Source organism: Paroedura picta, chromosome 1 (assembly GCF_049243985.1).
Source record: "Paroedura picta isolate Pp20150507F chromosome 1, Ppicta_v3.0, whole genome shotgun sequence".
NCBI lineage: Eukaryota > Metazoa > Chordata > Lepidosauria > Squamata > Gekkonidae > Paroedura > Paroedura picta.
The window spans coordinates 124,755,047-124,769,110 of NC_135369.1; the positions used below are offsets into that span (position 1 = coordinate 124,755,047).

General features: G+C 41.4%; 1 protein-coding gene across 3 annotated transcripts; it reads right to left on the reverse strand.

Annotated features, from left to right (window-relative positions):
- Positions 1-7,135: 7,135 nt before the first annotated feature.
- On the reverse strand, positions 7,136-13,122 carry MTRES1 (mitochondrial transcription rescue factor 1). 3 transcript variants are annotated; one of them, XM_077302821.1, is made up of 4 exons: positions 12,965-13,122; positions 10,985-11,423; positions 9,066-9,138; positions 7,136-7,386 (listed from the first exon to the last, which is right to left on the reverse strand). In XM_077302821.1, exons 2-4 carry the CDS (start codon positions 11,413-11,415, stop codon positions 7,210-7,212), a joined length of 681 nt encoding a protein of 226 aa, XP_077158936.1. In that variant the 5' UTR covers positions 11,416-11,423; positions 12,965-13,122; the 3' UTR covers positions 7,136-7,209. The 3 variants fall into 3 exon arrangements, with proteins under 3 accessions (XP_077158936.1, XP_077158954.1, XP_077158946.1); XM_077302839.1 differs by having other exon boundaries at positions 12,882-13,115; XM_077302831.1 differs by lacking the exon at positions 12,965-13,122 and adding an exon at positions 11,544-12,585.
- Positions 13,123-14,064: the final 942 nt, after the last annotated feature.

Consider the following 14,064-nt stretch of genomic DNA (forward strand, 5'->3'; position numbering starts at 1 on the left):
GTTATTCTTGTTGACAAGCTGGTAAAATGTGGTATGGATCCTAATTCTGTCAGGTGGATCAATAACTGGTTGACAAATCATACCCAAAGGGTTCAGCATCTTGGAAAAGAGTGACAAGTGGAGTACCCTAAGGATCTGTCCTGGGGCCTGTATTGTATGATTTAGATGAGGGATTAGAGGGGATACTTATTAAATTTGCAGATGATACTAAACTGGGAGTGGTAGCAAACACAACTGAAGGCAGCAACAAAATACAGGATGATCTTAATAGGCTCAAGAAGTAGCTAAACTGAATAAAATGAAATTCAATAGGGACAAATGTACAGTTCTGCATTTAGGTAGGAAAAACCATACACCAGTATAAGATGGGGGAGACTTATCTTGGCAGTAGCATGTGCGAAAAGGATCTAGGAGTCTTAGTAGACCATACATTGAACTTGAGTCAACAGTGTGCCTTAGTGGCTAAAAATGCAAATGGAATTTTGGGCTGTATCAAACGGAGTATCGTGTCCAGATCACGGGAGGCTTTACTCTGCTCTGGTTCAGCCTCCCTTGGAGTACTGTCTTCAGTTTTGAGCACCCTAGTTGAAGAGGGATGTAGACAAACTGGAGAGTGTCCAGAGGAGGACAACAAAGATGGTGAGGGGTTTGGAGATCAAGACATATAAAGAAAGGTTGGGGGAGCTTGGTCTGTTTAGCCTGGAGAGGAGACGACTGAGAGGAGATTTGATAACCATCTTCAAGTATTTAGAAGGGTGCCATATAGAGGATGGAGCATAGTAGTTTTCTCTTGCCCCAGAGGGATGGACCAGGACCAATGGGATGAAATTAATTCAAAGGTAATTCCGTCTAAACTTCAGAAAGAAGTTCCTGACAGTTAAGAGTGGTTTCTCAGTGGGACAGGCTTCCTCGGGAGGTGGTCGATTCTCCATCTTTGAAAATTTTTGAACAGAGGCTGGATAGCCATCTGACGAAGAGGCTGATTCTGTGAAGGTTGAAGAGGGTGGCAGGTTACAGTGGATGAGTGATATGGTTGTGTGTCCTGCATAGTGCAGGGAGTTGGACTAGATGACCCAGGAGGTTCCTTCCAACTCTGATTCTATGGGCCTTTAAGCACGGGGATCTTTGTTGCAAATTGTTTGCGGAATGAAAAATCGCCATTTAAAATAGTGGAATTCGTCGTTATGCATACCTGCCTTTGTAGTGGAATCAGTTGCGTTTTTTAGCGTTTCCCACAGGCTTCCGGTCTCGGCAGAAATCGCTAGAAAGGAAGCGCTATTGCCAAGCTCGTCCCGCCCCTGGCCGTCAAGCAGCCAATGGGCAGCCGTTAGCATGCTCCCAAACAGCCCCTTTCCCTTTAAGAAAGGTTTTTTTTTAAAAAAAAAACAGACCCATAGCAACGAATCTAGGTAGATTCGTTGCAACGGAGAGACCCATCCAGCTGCCTAATGTGAGCTGTCGTTTGATCGTATGATCGTTGCCACGCTGCTTCAAGTGATAAAAAAAAAATCCCCCCCCCCTCTCACGGGCCCGATTTTTGGCTGAATTATTGTGTAAAAAATAAAGGGACTTTATTTCAGCAAACGGGCTTTTATGTGGTTTGTGCTTAGTGACTAAAGGTAAAGGACTGAAGCCAGGGAAGCCTCTAAACAGAAAGAGGCTCGCTGGTGCGTTTATCCCCGCTCGCTCGGAGAAAAAAAAATGGCGATCGCTTCGCCGGAAGTTTGGAGGACAGGCTCAGGAGGAGGGACTTTGAAGAAACCGCAACAATGGTAACGCACAGGTCTTTATCGCTAGTGTTACAGATTGTTTGCAAGAGTGTAGCGCTTTCCGGAGGGTGAATCCACTTTTTGGGATTCCCCTGAAAGCGCTACAACGAAGCGCTTTTTGCTGATCGGTTTCAGGAGTGTTGCAGATTGTCTACGACGTCGTGCGTTAAGGCAAATCAATAGCGTTTCCAATTAGCAACCATTGTGCGATTTTGAAGCCGTGCAAAAAGCCCCTATGTCTACCCACTTGAATTTCTGTGCCTAAGTACACATTTTTTGTCATATGCAGCATGTGTTCTTTTGGAACTATATAAAATGCTTCAATAGCTATATTGTAGTCACAAGAATTGTATCAATCACTGGGACCCACCTGTGAGAGAGCATTACTTTAAACAGTCTTTTGGAAATTAAAGCACTGCTTGGTAACAATTTTTGCTTGGCAAATCCCTTAATCTCTAATGAATATATTGAGGTTTATTTGTTTCAGCCTGTGAAGCTTTGTATTTCCCAGCCAATAAACAGCCAAATAATTAATTCTAGATCTGATCAAACAAAATAGTAATGAATAGATAAACAGAACCCTGTAGAAATCAATTTAAGCATACATGTCATTGCCATTCCTATTCAATCTAAACTGACTTTTAAGAAAAAACTGTTAAATTCAAAGTTTTTTAGCCAGAGTTTTGCCTATTAAGGGGAAAGAAAATCAGATTCCACTGAATCTGTGAGATTCTGGGGCTACAGGGTGTGTCCAACTTATGAAATGCTATTGCACAAGTCAATACATGACTTTACTGAACCTTCTGATTCATGCTTTCTTAAAGGTGTGATGTGATGTTCCTCTAAGCATACTCCAACAGACTATTTTCACAGTGGAATGTTTTCACTAATCAACTGTGCCACTTTTTTGTGCTGAAAACTAATTTGGTAAATCAGTCTCTTGCAGCTTATTCTACCAGTGAACAATATATCACTTCAGCTTTGCAGTTCAAGACTGAAGAAGAGTAGCTTTTACAGGAAATATGAAAAAATCTCTAATACAGTCAAGCCTTGCAGATCTAACATATCTATACAAGAGAAAAAACCTATCCCAAGGCTACTATAGATGTAGTAAAATTATACAGAATACATGAAATAAAAGGTTCTTCGTTCTTGTTTATTCTTGTATAGGATCCAACCAGAACGATATCTAGATATGTCCCGTTTTCAAATAATAATCTTCTTCAATGGTTGTCCTCACAAATTCTTCAATATGGGGATGCTAGTAATACCAACTGCTCCCCTAACATATCTATACATTCCATATATGAACTGTAACATATATGACTAATATTATATTTCATCACAGAATCATCCAATCCATAGTCATATCTGTTGTTACATTTATTTTCTTGTATTAGAGGAGAGCAAACTCATTTACTGTAATTTGAGAATTATATTGATTGTGAAAGCTATACACAATTCTCCCACTTCCACCTTTAGTTCTTAAATCCCTAATATCCAGTACTTACTTACCTTTAGGCTTATGTTGCCATTCTGCACAGGATTTAAATTATTCTTGATCAGATTTACCAAATACCTTCTTCCCAATTCTCAAGAAATACCCTTTTCCTACCACTAGTTCATGGTTAAAGAAATTTAAGTAGTGATCCCAGACATCATTCAAAACTTACTCAGTGATACCATCTGCATAGCTGTTAGATCCCTGCATACGAGAAATGACATGGTTTATGAGCTAACATATCCCGTTGGCATACAACCACCTCTCTACCACCCAGTATAACATTTGAACCTTCTGAGGTCAATTGGAAAATATTACTAAGAATATAGTATATTTATAAAGAAAACAACACAAAATCTAAATTACAGTTATTTTCATTAATGTTCTGTCTACATACAACTTCAAAGTCCTGGGGGGGGAGGTGATGTTCTAATTATAGAATGGATGTTTTTGTCCATAAAATACTTGTGTTTTTTACATTGCTTGTAAACTGAATGTTACTGATTTCACTACTACTATTTGGCAGCTAGCAAGGAAATTCATTAATATGCTTTTTCCACTGTGGTATTTCTATAATCTTATGGAGGTGATTCTGGCAGCTTGTTTGATCCCATATGTCATGAACAGAGGCGTTTTTCCTAACTTTAAAAACATCCTAACAGGGATGGTGGGAGTACTTGTTTACCTACAAAGGCCACATCATTAATTAAAGAGCCTCTTGGGCATGCTGGCTACTGTTCCAGCAACTCAATGATCAGGCAACAGGTGACGCAAGAGCTTCCCCAAAGCAATTCCTGAAAAAAATTCATTATAAACTTGTTCTTGTTCTATTAATACACCAAAATTACCTCGACACTTTTATTCAAAAAGACAAAAAAGAATATGTACCCCCTTTCAAATCCCACTGATAATGACTGAACAATCAGATGTAACAAAAAAATGAAATTATTTAATTCATTATTTCAGATATTAAATACTACTTATTTTCAGTTTCTTATTCCACATAGGATAGATTCAAATGAGTAGCCGTGTTGGTCTGAAGTAGCACAATAAAATCAGAGTCCAGTAGCTCCTTTAAGACCAATAAAGATTTATTCAAGGCGTGAGCTTTCAAATGCAAGTCCGATGAAGGGTGCTTGCACTTGAAAGTTCACGCCTTGAATAAATCTTTGTTGGTCTTAAAGGAGCTACTGGACTCTGATTTTATTATTCCACATCAATATTTTTCAAGTTGTGTTCTGGGGCAACCAGGGATGCTCAGTAAGAAAATGATACATGAAAAGCATATTTCCCTGTAAGACTATTTGTTCCCTTTTTACCTTGCATTACACATATGAACGGGAGACTTGGGTGTTTTCTGAAGTATAATTTCATTTTACATGGGATGACAGGGAGGTCTCACAGGATGGACCAAAGTCTTGCACAAACAAAATACATATCCTACGTCCCACTAACCATTCAATGACAGATGTCCAGGAGATAGTCAACAGATAAATGTGCGAAAAGAATTTGCTAAATCTTAGCTGTAATTTGACTTTGACTCCCAGTGTATTTACAGATGAAAACCATGGTATTAAACTCAAAATTCTAATAGTCAAATCTGTACCCGTTCGGTGAGCGGTATCATATTTGGTTAAGGGTTGTGGGTGGAGAGTGGGCGGGGCTGGTCTGGGTGAGGGCCCAATTGGAAGGTGTGAAGCATCTTCCGATTGGGCCCTCACCAGGACAGACAAGAATTCTAGCCAGTCAGGAGGCCCAATCATTGGACTAAAGTTCTGACAGGGCCCGCCCACCCAGGGGCAATCTGGAGATATCTCTGCCAGTCTGCTCCTGACTTCCTCGTAGGGTTGCCAGTTTCCATATGAGGCTCTCTACCCCACCTCCCTCATGGGGGGAGCTATGGGGAGAGGAAGGGAAGATGACTGGAAACTGCTTTGAGACACCTGAGGCCTGTTGGGTCACTGCAGCCCATTCCCAGTTCTCTCAAACCCCTCACAGCCTCACATCCATTACAGAATGTCTATTGTGGGGTGACGAAGGGAAAAGGTGTTTGTAAACCACTTTGAGACTCCTTTGGGTAGTAAACAATAATCCAGTTCTTCTTCTAAGGAGCAACCATGAATGAAGCACGTGGGCACATAACATTTTATCAACAGTGAAAAAATGGAGACAGAAGGAGCAGGGTGGACACCTGTGCATCCCATGTGTATTAGGGCAGGGGGACATTTCGGTGTCTGTGGCCTAATTCACACAAGAAGGGAAATGATGCAGAACTGGAATGAATTGGTTGCCATGTAGTCTCCCCCTAAGAAGAGTCTCCAGTCTGATTTTCCCTTCACATATCTGAAGAACGGCTCTGGAAAGCTCATCTGTAACCACTATGCCACAATTCCCAAAGGTTAGTCCTGTCCCATACTCAATGAACATTCCAAACCACAGATTCTTGACACCCATATCTCCACACCCATGCCCTCATTTGTCATCACGTCACAACCTCCCACACAACACACACATTCAACCCCATGCCCTTACACACTGGACAGCTTCCTCTTCCTCTTCCCTTCCTCTTCCCACCGCCAAGCTCTAACGCCCGTTGTATTCCTGGATACAACGAGCTTTGCCCCTAGTATATTAATATAAATCTCTTATTGTGTCCATCACTATCAGAATCAGTATTTACTTATAAAAAAATGAGCAGCTTTCTATCCATAAAATCACCAAATACAGAGGCTGCATCTGTATTTGAAACAGTTTAGCTGGGCTTTATTAAGTTAGTATTAATACAGGGATTTTATATTTGTACAAGGCAACATGTCATTTGAAGACACTATTAATGTAAAGGAAAATTTAGATTTTTATGGTGACAAACAATACTTACCTCTAAAACTAGGAGCATATGTTTTCCTATGTAATATCATACAATCTGAAGCATTATTTGTCCTTTTCATGCTAACTGGTTGCCAAGCCTACACTTTTTAAGAAAGCATGGAGGAATCTAGAGCTTTTCTTAAGCTGCATGTTGAAATTACTGCATGATAGATAACAAGTTCTTAGCATATGATTGCAGTAGTCTTTGATCTAACAGGACAAAACAATGCACTCTGATCCAGAGCTTTGTGCGTATTCCAATAAGCATGTACATGTCTATGCATATGAACAAGTGTACTTCTATGGAAACCATTACTCCACATGTGTCCGGGATGTGCAAGCAGCACTGCCCTTTCTATTGATGAATAGGGTTTCATGCTCAGAGTGGAACAAACATATACCGGGCTTTAAACCAAGCTGCACATGTCTGGTGATTTTCTAACAAGGTACTACTAAGCTAAACTGTCTTGAACTTTGGAGTTCCTGAGGCAAATACATTGACTGCAGCAGGATGTTTTCTCCCTCCTGTCTCAGTTTTACAGGTAAGGGAACCGCAGTGGCCACAGACTGTGTTACATTTCACATTCATATCTCACAATCTGTGAAAGGATTCAGTAGAAAAACCAGCCACATAAATCAGAGACATTGCACAAATGGAAAACGGTAATGTTGAGCCACCTGGTACTTCCTTTTTTCAGGGAGCAGCCTTCTGACACAACTAACTACAGATAACACATACAAAATATGGGTAAGAGAAGTCAGATTTTTCTCCTGTAAAAATTAAGATGAGTATTTGTTAAATTATATAAAAGACTGCTTCTAAAAATCAACCTGTCCTTCTATTTCCTGACATATATTTTCTCATTTGGAAAAACTGCCTAGAAACAGAGTTTTGCCACCTTGGTATAACACAACAGCAACAACCTCATGCATTGAAGTGAGGTATCCTGCAAAAAAGACTGCATACCCATTGTTTTAAAAAAGAACGCACAAAATCTTGTTTAACCAAATTTCATATATTATATAACAAATATGGTTGTTCAGAAACTTCTTCCACAAGCAAATCCTAGTTCATTTAAACACATCCTGTTTGGGCACCTTTAAGTTTCGCCAGCGCCTCAAAATCACTTTGTATTTTTCATCATCATTCTTTTCTGAGGCTTTTCTTAAGACAACTCTCATAACTACAGCAGTTTCTGTTTCTTTGTCCTCTCCAATTATGAGGTCTAGTGTGTCACCAACTTTTACCTAATGAAAGAGAAAAAAATGAAACAATTACCTATATTTTCCTTAAGAAATACTTTCTGATTCCCAGCCTGCCTCCCCATTAACGCTGTACTTTAGAACAGAAGTTTCCAGTCACAATACCTGCATAACGTGTGCCATGACTGGAATCCTGCATCCCTGATCTTGCAAAGGAGGCATACACAGAAGTGGTGGGCATGTCTTAGCGAAAGTTCATTTAGCAAAAGCACCCAGTGAAGTATCTGAATTAGACTCGCAAACTTAAGTGACCCAGAGTTCAGAGGCACCTTCAAGATAACAAGTAATTTTATTCTGGCCACAAGATTTTGTAGGCCTGGAGTTCACTTTGTCAAATGGTTCTAATTTGCCAAGTGTTTTTTATTACAATAAAAGTGTAAGCACAATATCCACCAACTGGATTCACTTGTCCACAAAGGACAAGGTAGACCGTGAAGACTTCCTGGACAATTGCAATAAATTCAGTAAGTAAGAAACAACAAGACAATTAACATTCACTATAGGTAAGTGAAAAGCGAGGCAAACCAGAACAAATTTTTTTAACTTTAAATATATGCTGATGGATTCTGAACTGATCAAGACTGAAAGAGATCTTGGGGCTGTAGCCAACACTTTGATAAAAATGTTGACCAAATGTGCAGCAGCAGTAAAAAAGGCAAACCCCATGCTGGAGATATTAGGAAAGGAATTGAAAATTAAAAAGCCAATACTGTAATCTTCCTGTTCAGACATATGATGTGACCTCATTTGTCCACACCATACTGTAGTAGTCACCAATTCTCAAAAAGCATCTCATAGAGCTGGAAAAGTGCAGAAGAGGGCAACTAAAATGACTAAGGGACTGGAGCACTTTTCCTATGAGAAAAGGATAAAGGAGCCATGGACTTTATAGTTTAGAAGAGACAACAGAGAGAGAGAGAGAGTATAATGGGGGGGGGGTGATAAAATTATGGGGTGAAGAATGCAGATTCAGAGACGTTTTCTCTCTCTCTCTCTCCTTAAATACTAGAACAGTAAAGGTGACATACAATTAATTCAGAACAGAAGAACGATGATTCTAAAATGTTAGACAAGCATCAAGGGGTACTCACAGGCCATGATGAATAAGGGGATCTTCCATAACACAGAGTCAGCCAAGTTCTGTAGGCCAGTGCTCTGAGGCAACATCAGGGGAAGGTCTCTGCCTCTAAAGCACTCTGCTGGACCTCAAGTGAATTAGTTGGCCACAGTATGAACAGGAATGCTGGATTACACAGACCACTGGTCTGATCCAGAAAGGCTCTTATGAAAATCCAGTTACAAATAACTGCTGTAGCACAGTGATATCCAAGGATGTGTAGGTGCAGCCTTATATGCTGCTTGCGTGACTAGACTAGTAGCTGCATTTTTTTTTGCTACAAGACAACTGCAGCTACCAACTAGAGTCTGTTATGCTTGACTAACTGATCTTGCATGACAAAAGCAGAAGGGGCCAGTAAAATCTTCTGGCCCTGCAATATTATGTTTCTTATTCTCTTCATGTTTCATATTCTCTTAATGTAAGTAGTATATATTTGAAAACTATTTGGGCACAAGTTTTTGTAAGTGCAAGAAAGTGAAACCATTCCAAATAATGCATTCTCCTATTCATTGAAGTTGCAAACTATATTTCTCAAAAACCTTACCGCTCTGCTTTTCTTCCATAGCTTCTCTCCATTTAGCCTCAGATCACCATTGTAGAATGCATCTTCCACTTTGCTTTGGGAGGAAAAACAAATAGACATATATATGCCTCACATAGTGTTACTATTCCTATCTCTATAAGCAAAAACACAGGTGGAGAGAAAAACACTGGCCTGTGCAGGCGGAAGCGCAGGCCAGACACACAGATGTGTCCCAAACAGCACTCTGCCTAAAGGGGGGTTGCACAAATATTAGAGCCACCAATGGTTAGGATAGGGAATTTATTGGCATTCCAATAGTAGTCTAAAATTTGAAATTGGTCACTTAGTTCATTATGGCTAAAATTAGAAAAGGTAGGAAAAATTTGATTTGGCCACCTTGATATTATAAAAAGCTTGAATTACCAATTCATCATAATAAAAAGCTTAAATTACCCATTAGCATAAAAATATAATACATTGGCATACACCTTTCAGAAAAATCTAAAGAAATTTTGCCACTTTACCTGATATGTGACCTGGCCCATGGACTATTTAACCAATTACTCTAATTGGGTAGGGATTTTTCTTTTAAATTACTAAATCAGGTTACATTCTATAGCATGTCTCAGAATGCTGCCCAAACCAAGAATCATAATAGAATTCAAAACGAGCAGAGTAAAATAAAACATAATCTATATATCTTTTTCCCAACTGTGGACCTGTGACGTGCAGCACTTACAGGGTTAGGAGCTGCTTTGAGCCCCGTGACTGGCCAGTCACAGCTGGGGGGGGGGGGGTTATATACTGGCTGGAGGCTGAAGGGAAAGCAGTTCAGCTGAGACTGAGAGAGGTGTGATTCTGATTCTGACCAAACTTAGCTGAAACTCTCCTCTGAGAGAAACTCTAGTGAGAAAATAGTTGTCTACTGAAAGCTAAACCACATAGTGTCTGGGTAACTAGAGCAGTTATTTGGCAGTGGGAATCTGGATAGTCAGGTGGTAACTCCCAAATTCAGTCAAAGTGAAAGGTGACTCCTAAGGAAAAGGAGGAGGAACCCTGCCTAGTTAGAAAAAGGAAATGAGGATTGCATTTCCTTCGATATGTGTATGTGAGGTGGAGTTCTAGTCGCCTCAAACAGTAATATACTACTAAAACAAATGTGTCTTGGTATGTTCACTGTAAAGAAACCTCTCACTGTAAGAAGAAAAGCCTGTAATTAAGTACTAGAAGATGTAAAATAACTGATTTGTTTAAAATAAACCTGTTTCTCATTCCATCTACCCTTTTCCTCTTTGTAAATATTATCATTATCATTTATTGAGCTTATATCCTGCTGCTTTCCAAAGACTCACAGCAGCTTACAAACATAAAAATAAAAATCCCAATATAAAACCCCATTTAGCCCTGAGGCCGTAAGACCCCCTACAAGCCACAAGACTGGCGACCAAACTTCCCTAGTCCCCCGAGCAGACCTCTCTAGAGATAGGGTTGTAGATGCAATAGCAAACCAAGCCTGAGGAGGGACTGTGTAGTTCTTAGCACTAGCCTCAGCCTTTAATTAGATTGCTGGAGAAAAGTTTCAGTGTAAGTTTTCTAAAGAAAGGATGGCTCTACGCCTTCCCAAAAGGTTCCATGGCTGAGTGAATCCAAAAAGATCTAATAGCGACAAGCTGGACAGGGATAAATAACAAAGAAAAACATGCTACTAGGCTAGTCTCTGAAGGAACAACAGCTCTCTTTGTAGGGAAAATTTACCTCACCATGGGGAAGTATGTAGAAGTAACTGTCAAGGCCTCATCTTCACATACCCAAATCGATGCACTGGGACCACATTTCCCAAAACTGATTTTTCTGCAGTGACTTCCCACAAGTTTGCAAAACAATCTGCAATCTTTAAAAAGTCATTCTATCAGCAAGTAATTCTAAACTATTATACTTACTTTCTTGCAATATCTAGACCAGTTTTCATGATTATATCATATCTAAATGATTGGACTACTTTCTCAAGATCTTTGTAGTCCTTCACTATGGTGGGATCATCTTCAAACTCATCCTCTGAATCACTTCTCTCCTCATCTTCATCCTCCTCTTCCTCTTGTACAGTTTGTTTTATATTCTTCTGAGAACTTTTATCACGTTTGAATCGTGCAGTAATTACTGGGGTACATTTGGATAATGGTATCAAAAACACATGGCGTTTTATGGGAGAAATAAAGAAATGTTGTTGGATGATTACTGTAACTGGCTGATAGCTTGCAGAGTAAAGAAATCTCTTCCAAGGTGCACAGAGTTTATAAGGTGAATTCTCCAAGAGCCTGAGCCAAGCATTTATATTTCTAAAAGTGCAAAGGGGCAGTCTGCAACCTGTCATAATGCAGTCTGTAACAAAAGAGAATATATTGTGTTAGGCTTCATGCTGAACAGCAATTTTCTGAGTCCACTAAAATAAGCATCACTGTATGGCTGCAACACTACTAGAAACAATACCTCTTGACTTACATATGAGTTTAAGATTGTCAACCGAAGAATGCCAAAGGATGTGTAACCATCAGCATTACAGCAGTCAACCATCGAGCACAATCTACAGGATGCAAGCACTCCCAGGCCACTCTACAGTTGACTTGACAGTCAGCATCCTGCAACAAAATAACTTCAAAAGGAAACTAGGCAAAATTGCTGTATTGGCACCAAGACGTTTCATACTAGACTTTCCCCCAACAAAGACATCTGGGATTTTTATCTCACAGGTGTTGACTATCTGAGCAAAGCATGTTCTTGCCACTCACTATTGGTGTTATTTGCTTAGGATAACTAGTGAAAGGGCTGTTCATTTGTCTTGATTAGATGTGAATTCTATGATTATGTTTCATCCTATATTTTCATAGCTCTTGGCTGTTCTGTAGTTTATTTATACCTCATTTATAAAATAGCTTCATAGTGAAGATGGAAGCACTAGTTCACAAAAACTGATACTGGAATAAATCTGTAGGTAGCACACTGAGATGCTAGCCTCCAGGTGGGACCTCAAAATCCCCCAATATTACACCATGTCACCCAATTACAGAGATTAAACCCCCTGGAGAAAATGGATGCCTTGGTGAGTAGACCCCACAAAGGTCTCTCCAGGCTCCACTCCCAAATCTCTAGAAGTTTCCTACCTGGAGTTGGCAAACTTACCCCCTGCCCACCAGTGGCCAGGAGGAACCTGGATCCCATGTTTCCTTCCTCTTAGCTCTAGCCAAAACTAGATTATAATCCAGTTTTGTGCCACCATAAATGAAGATTTTTTTAAAAAATCAACAATCCACATGGCATTGCAACAGTTACAGTGATGTCTTATGATATGAAATCTTTTCATTTTTTAATACTGGGCTGTTCCTTAATTCTAATAGCGACAGATATAAATGTATGTAATACTGCGGTTTTACCATTCAATACTACCCATGCAAGACATCCCACTGGATTCCTACAAATCTGCAGCACGGCCCTAGAAAGAATTACTGAGTTACCTCCACGAAGTCCAACATTTATTCCTAGTATAAGCTCGTAAACATGAAACGTTATACAATGAACGGCGGGGGGGGGGGCATTACCAACAAGAAAGCGCGCATAGAATAACAGGTAATCCCTTGCAATTTGTTACTAAACTGCTACACGCTAAACAACACCAGGTACGCAGATTATTATCTAAACTCAAGGAAGCGTCAACGTGATCTGGATCCGCTCGCCGGGCGCACACTGCAGGAGGTGCCGGCCGGGGGTGCGCAGCCCCCTCCCCCGCTGCAGCTGCACCGGCGCCAGAAGACGCAGGCCCTCCTCGAGACCCCAGCCCCTTGCCTCGTGCGGCGAGAGCGACTGGGAGAGGGACCGATCCCCGCTGGCGCCTGGCCCCCGCCCGCCCTGCACAGCACGCGACCTGCCTGCGCTCGGCGCTCCCAGTCTCCGCTCCGGGCCTGTCCTTTCCACCTTCCTCGGAGCCTAGTGGCAAGGAGGAGTGGAGGCGGGGCCGCGTTCCTCCGCCGAAGCCAGCCCCCCCTACTGGGGGAAAGCGCCCTGGAGGACTCCGCCGCCTGGCCTGAGCCGCTTCTCTGCCGGCTGGATTGCCGAGCCACGCTTCCTTGCAGCAACTCCTCGCTGTGCGCGCGTGGCGATCCTAAGCGTTCTGGGAAGCAGTCGGAGATCCTGGTTGCAGAACTGGGTCAGGCCGACAACAGCCGCGTTCAGTTGCCGCTCCGCTTTCTCAGGCTGGCCACACCTCACGGGGTCGGCGTGAGGATAAAGTGGATGAGGAAAGAATCGTCTCCGCCGCCTTGGGCTTCTTAGGCGAATGAGCCGAGAAGCGCCACAGCTTCCCTGTCCCAGGCACAAAGAAAGTCACTGAAAGCCAAGTCAGCAAAATAGCAACCTAAAACAGAGGGTCCGAAAGCACGCATTCTTGGCAGGAGCAGGGATTCGGGTGTGACTGGTTCGCACATGCACCGAACCCATCGTTACCACGCCCCCCACAAACCCCTGAACGTTACGTTCACATGTGTTTATTTATAATTCATTTTATGGCTAACACGGGGAATTAGTTTGTTTGCTTGAGTGGGGCTTAGAAACCTGGGATCTTTTACCTAAAGAGTAAGGTGACCAGATTGTCCTACTTTTGGAGGGACATCTGGGGGTACCTGGCAAATTGTACTTATGTTGAAATTAAAAAATATATATTACAATACTATTTTTGCATTCTATGTGTTCTGTGAAACTTTTTGTTGCTCCATATAGACCAAATTTTTAATCAAGAACCCACCCACTCCCCTCCCGGGTCAATGGTGTCCCGCTTTACCAAAGTTAAAACCTGGTCACCTTACTAAAGAGGTGGCCATGAGTAGCAAGTTTTTCAGTAGGAAAAGGATGACAAAAACCCAACTTAGAAGGAATAGAGAAAGTGAGGAAGTGTGTGTGTGCGAACATGCAGGGCCAATTTGTCACTGTAGCATGTGCTACAGCCCCTGTGTTTTCAGCTGCCCCACGCTGT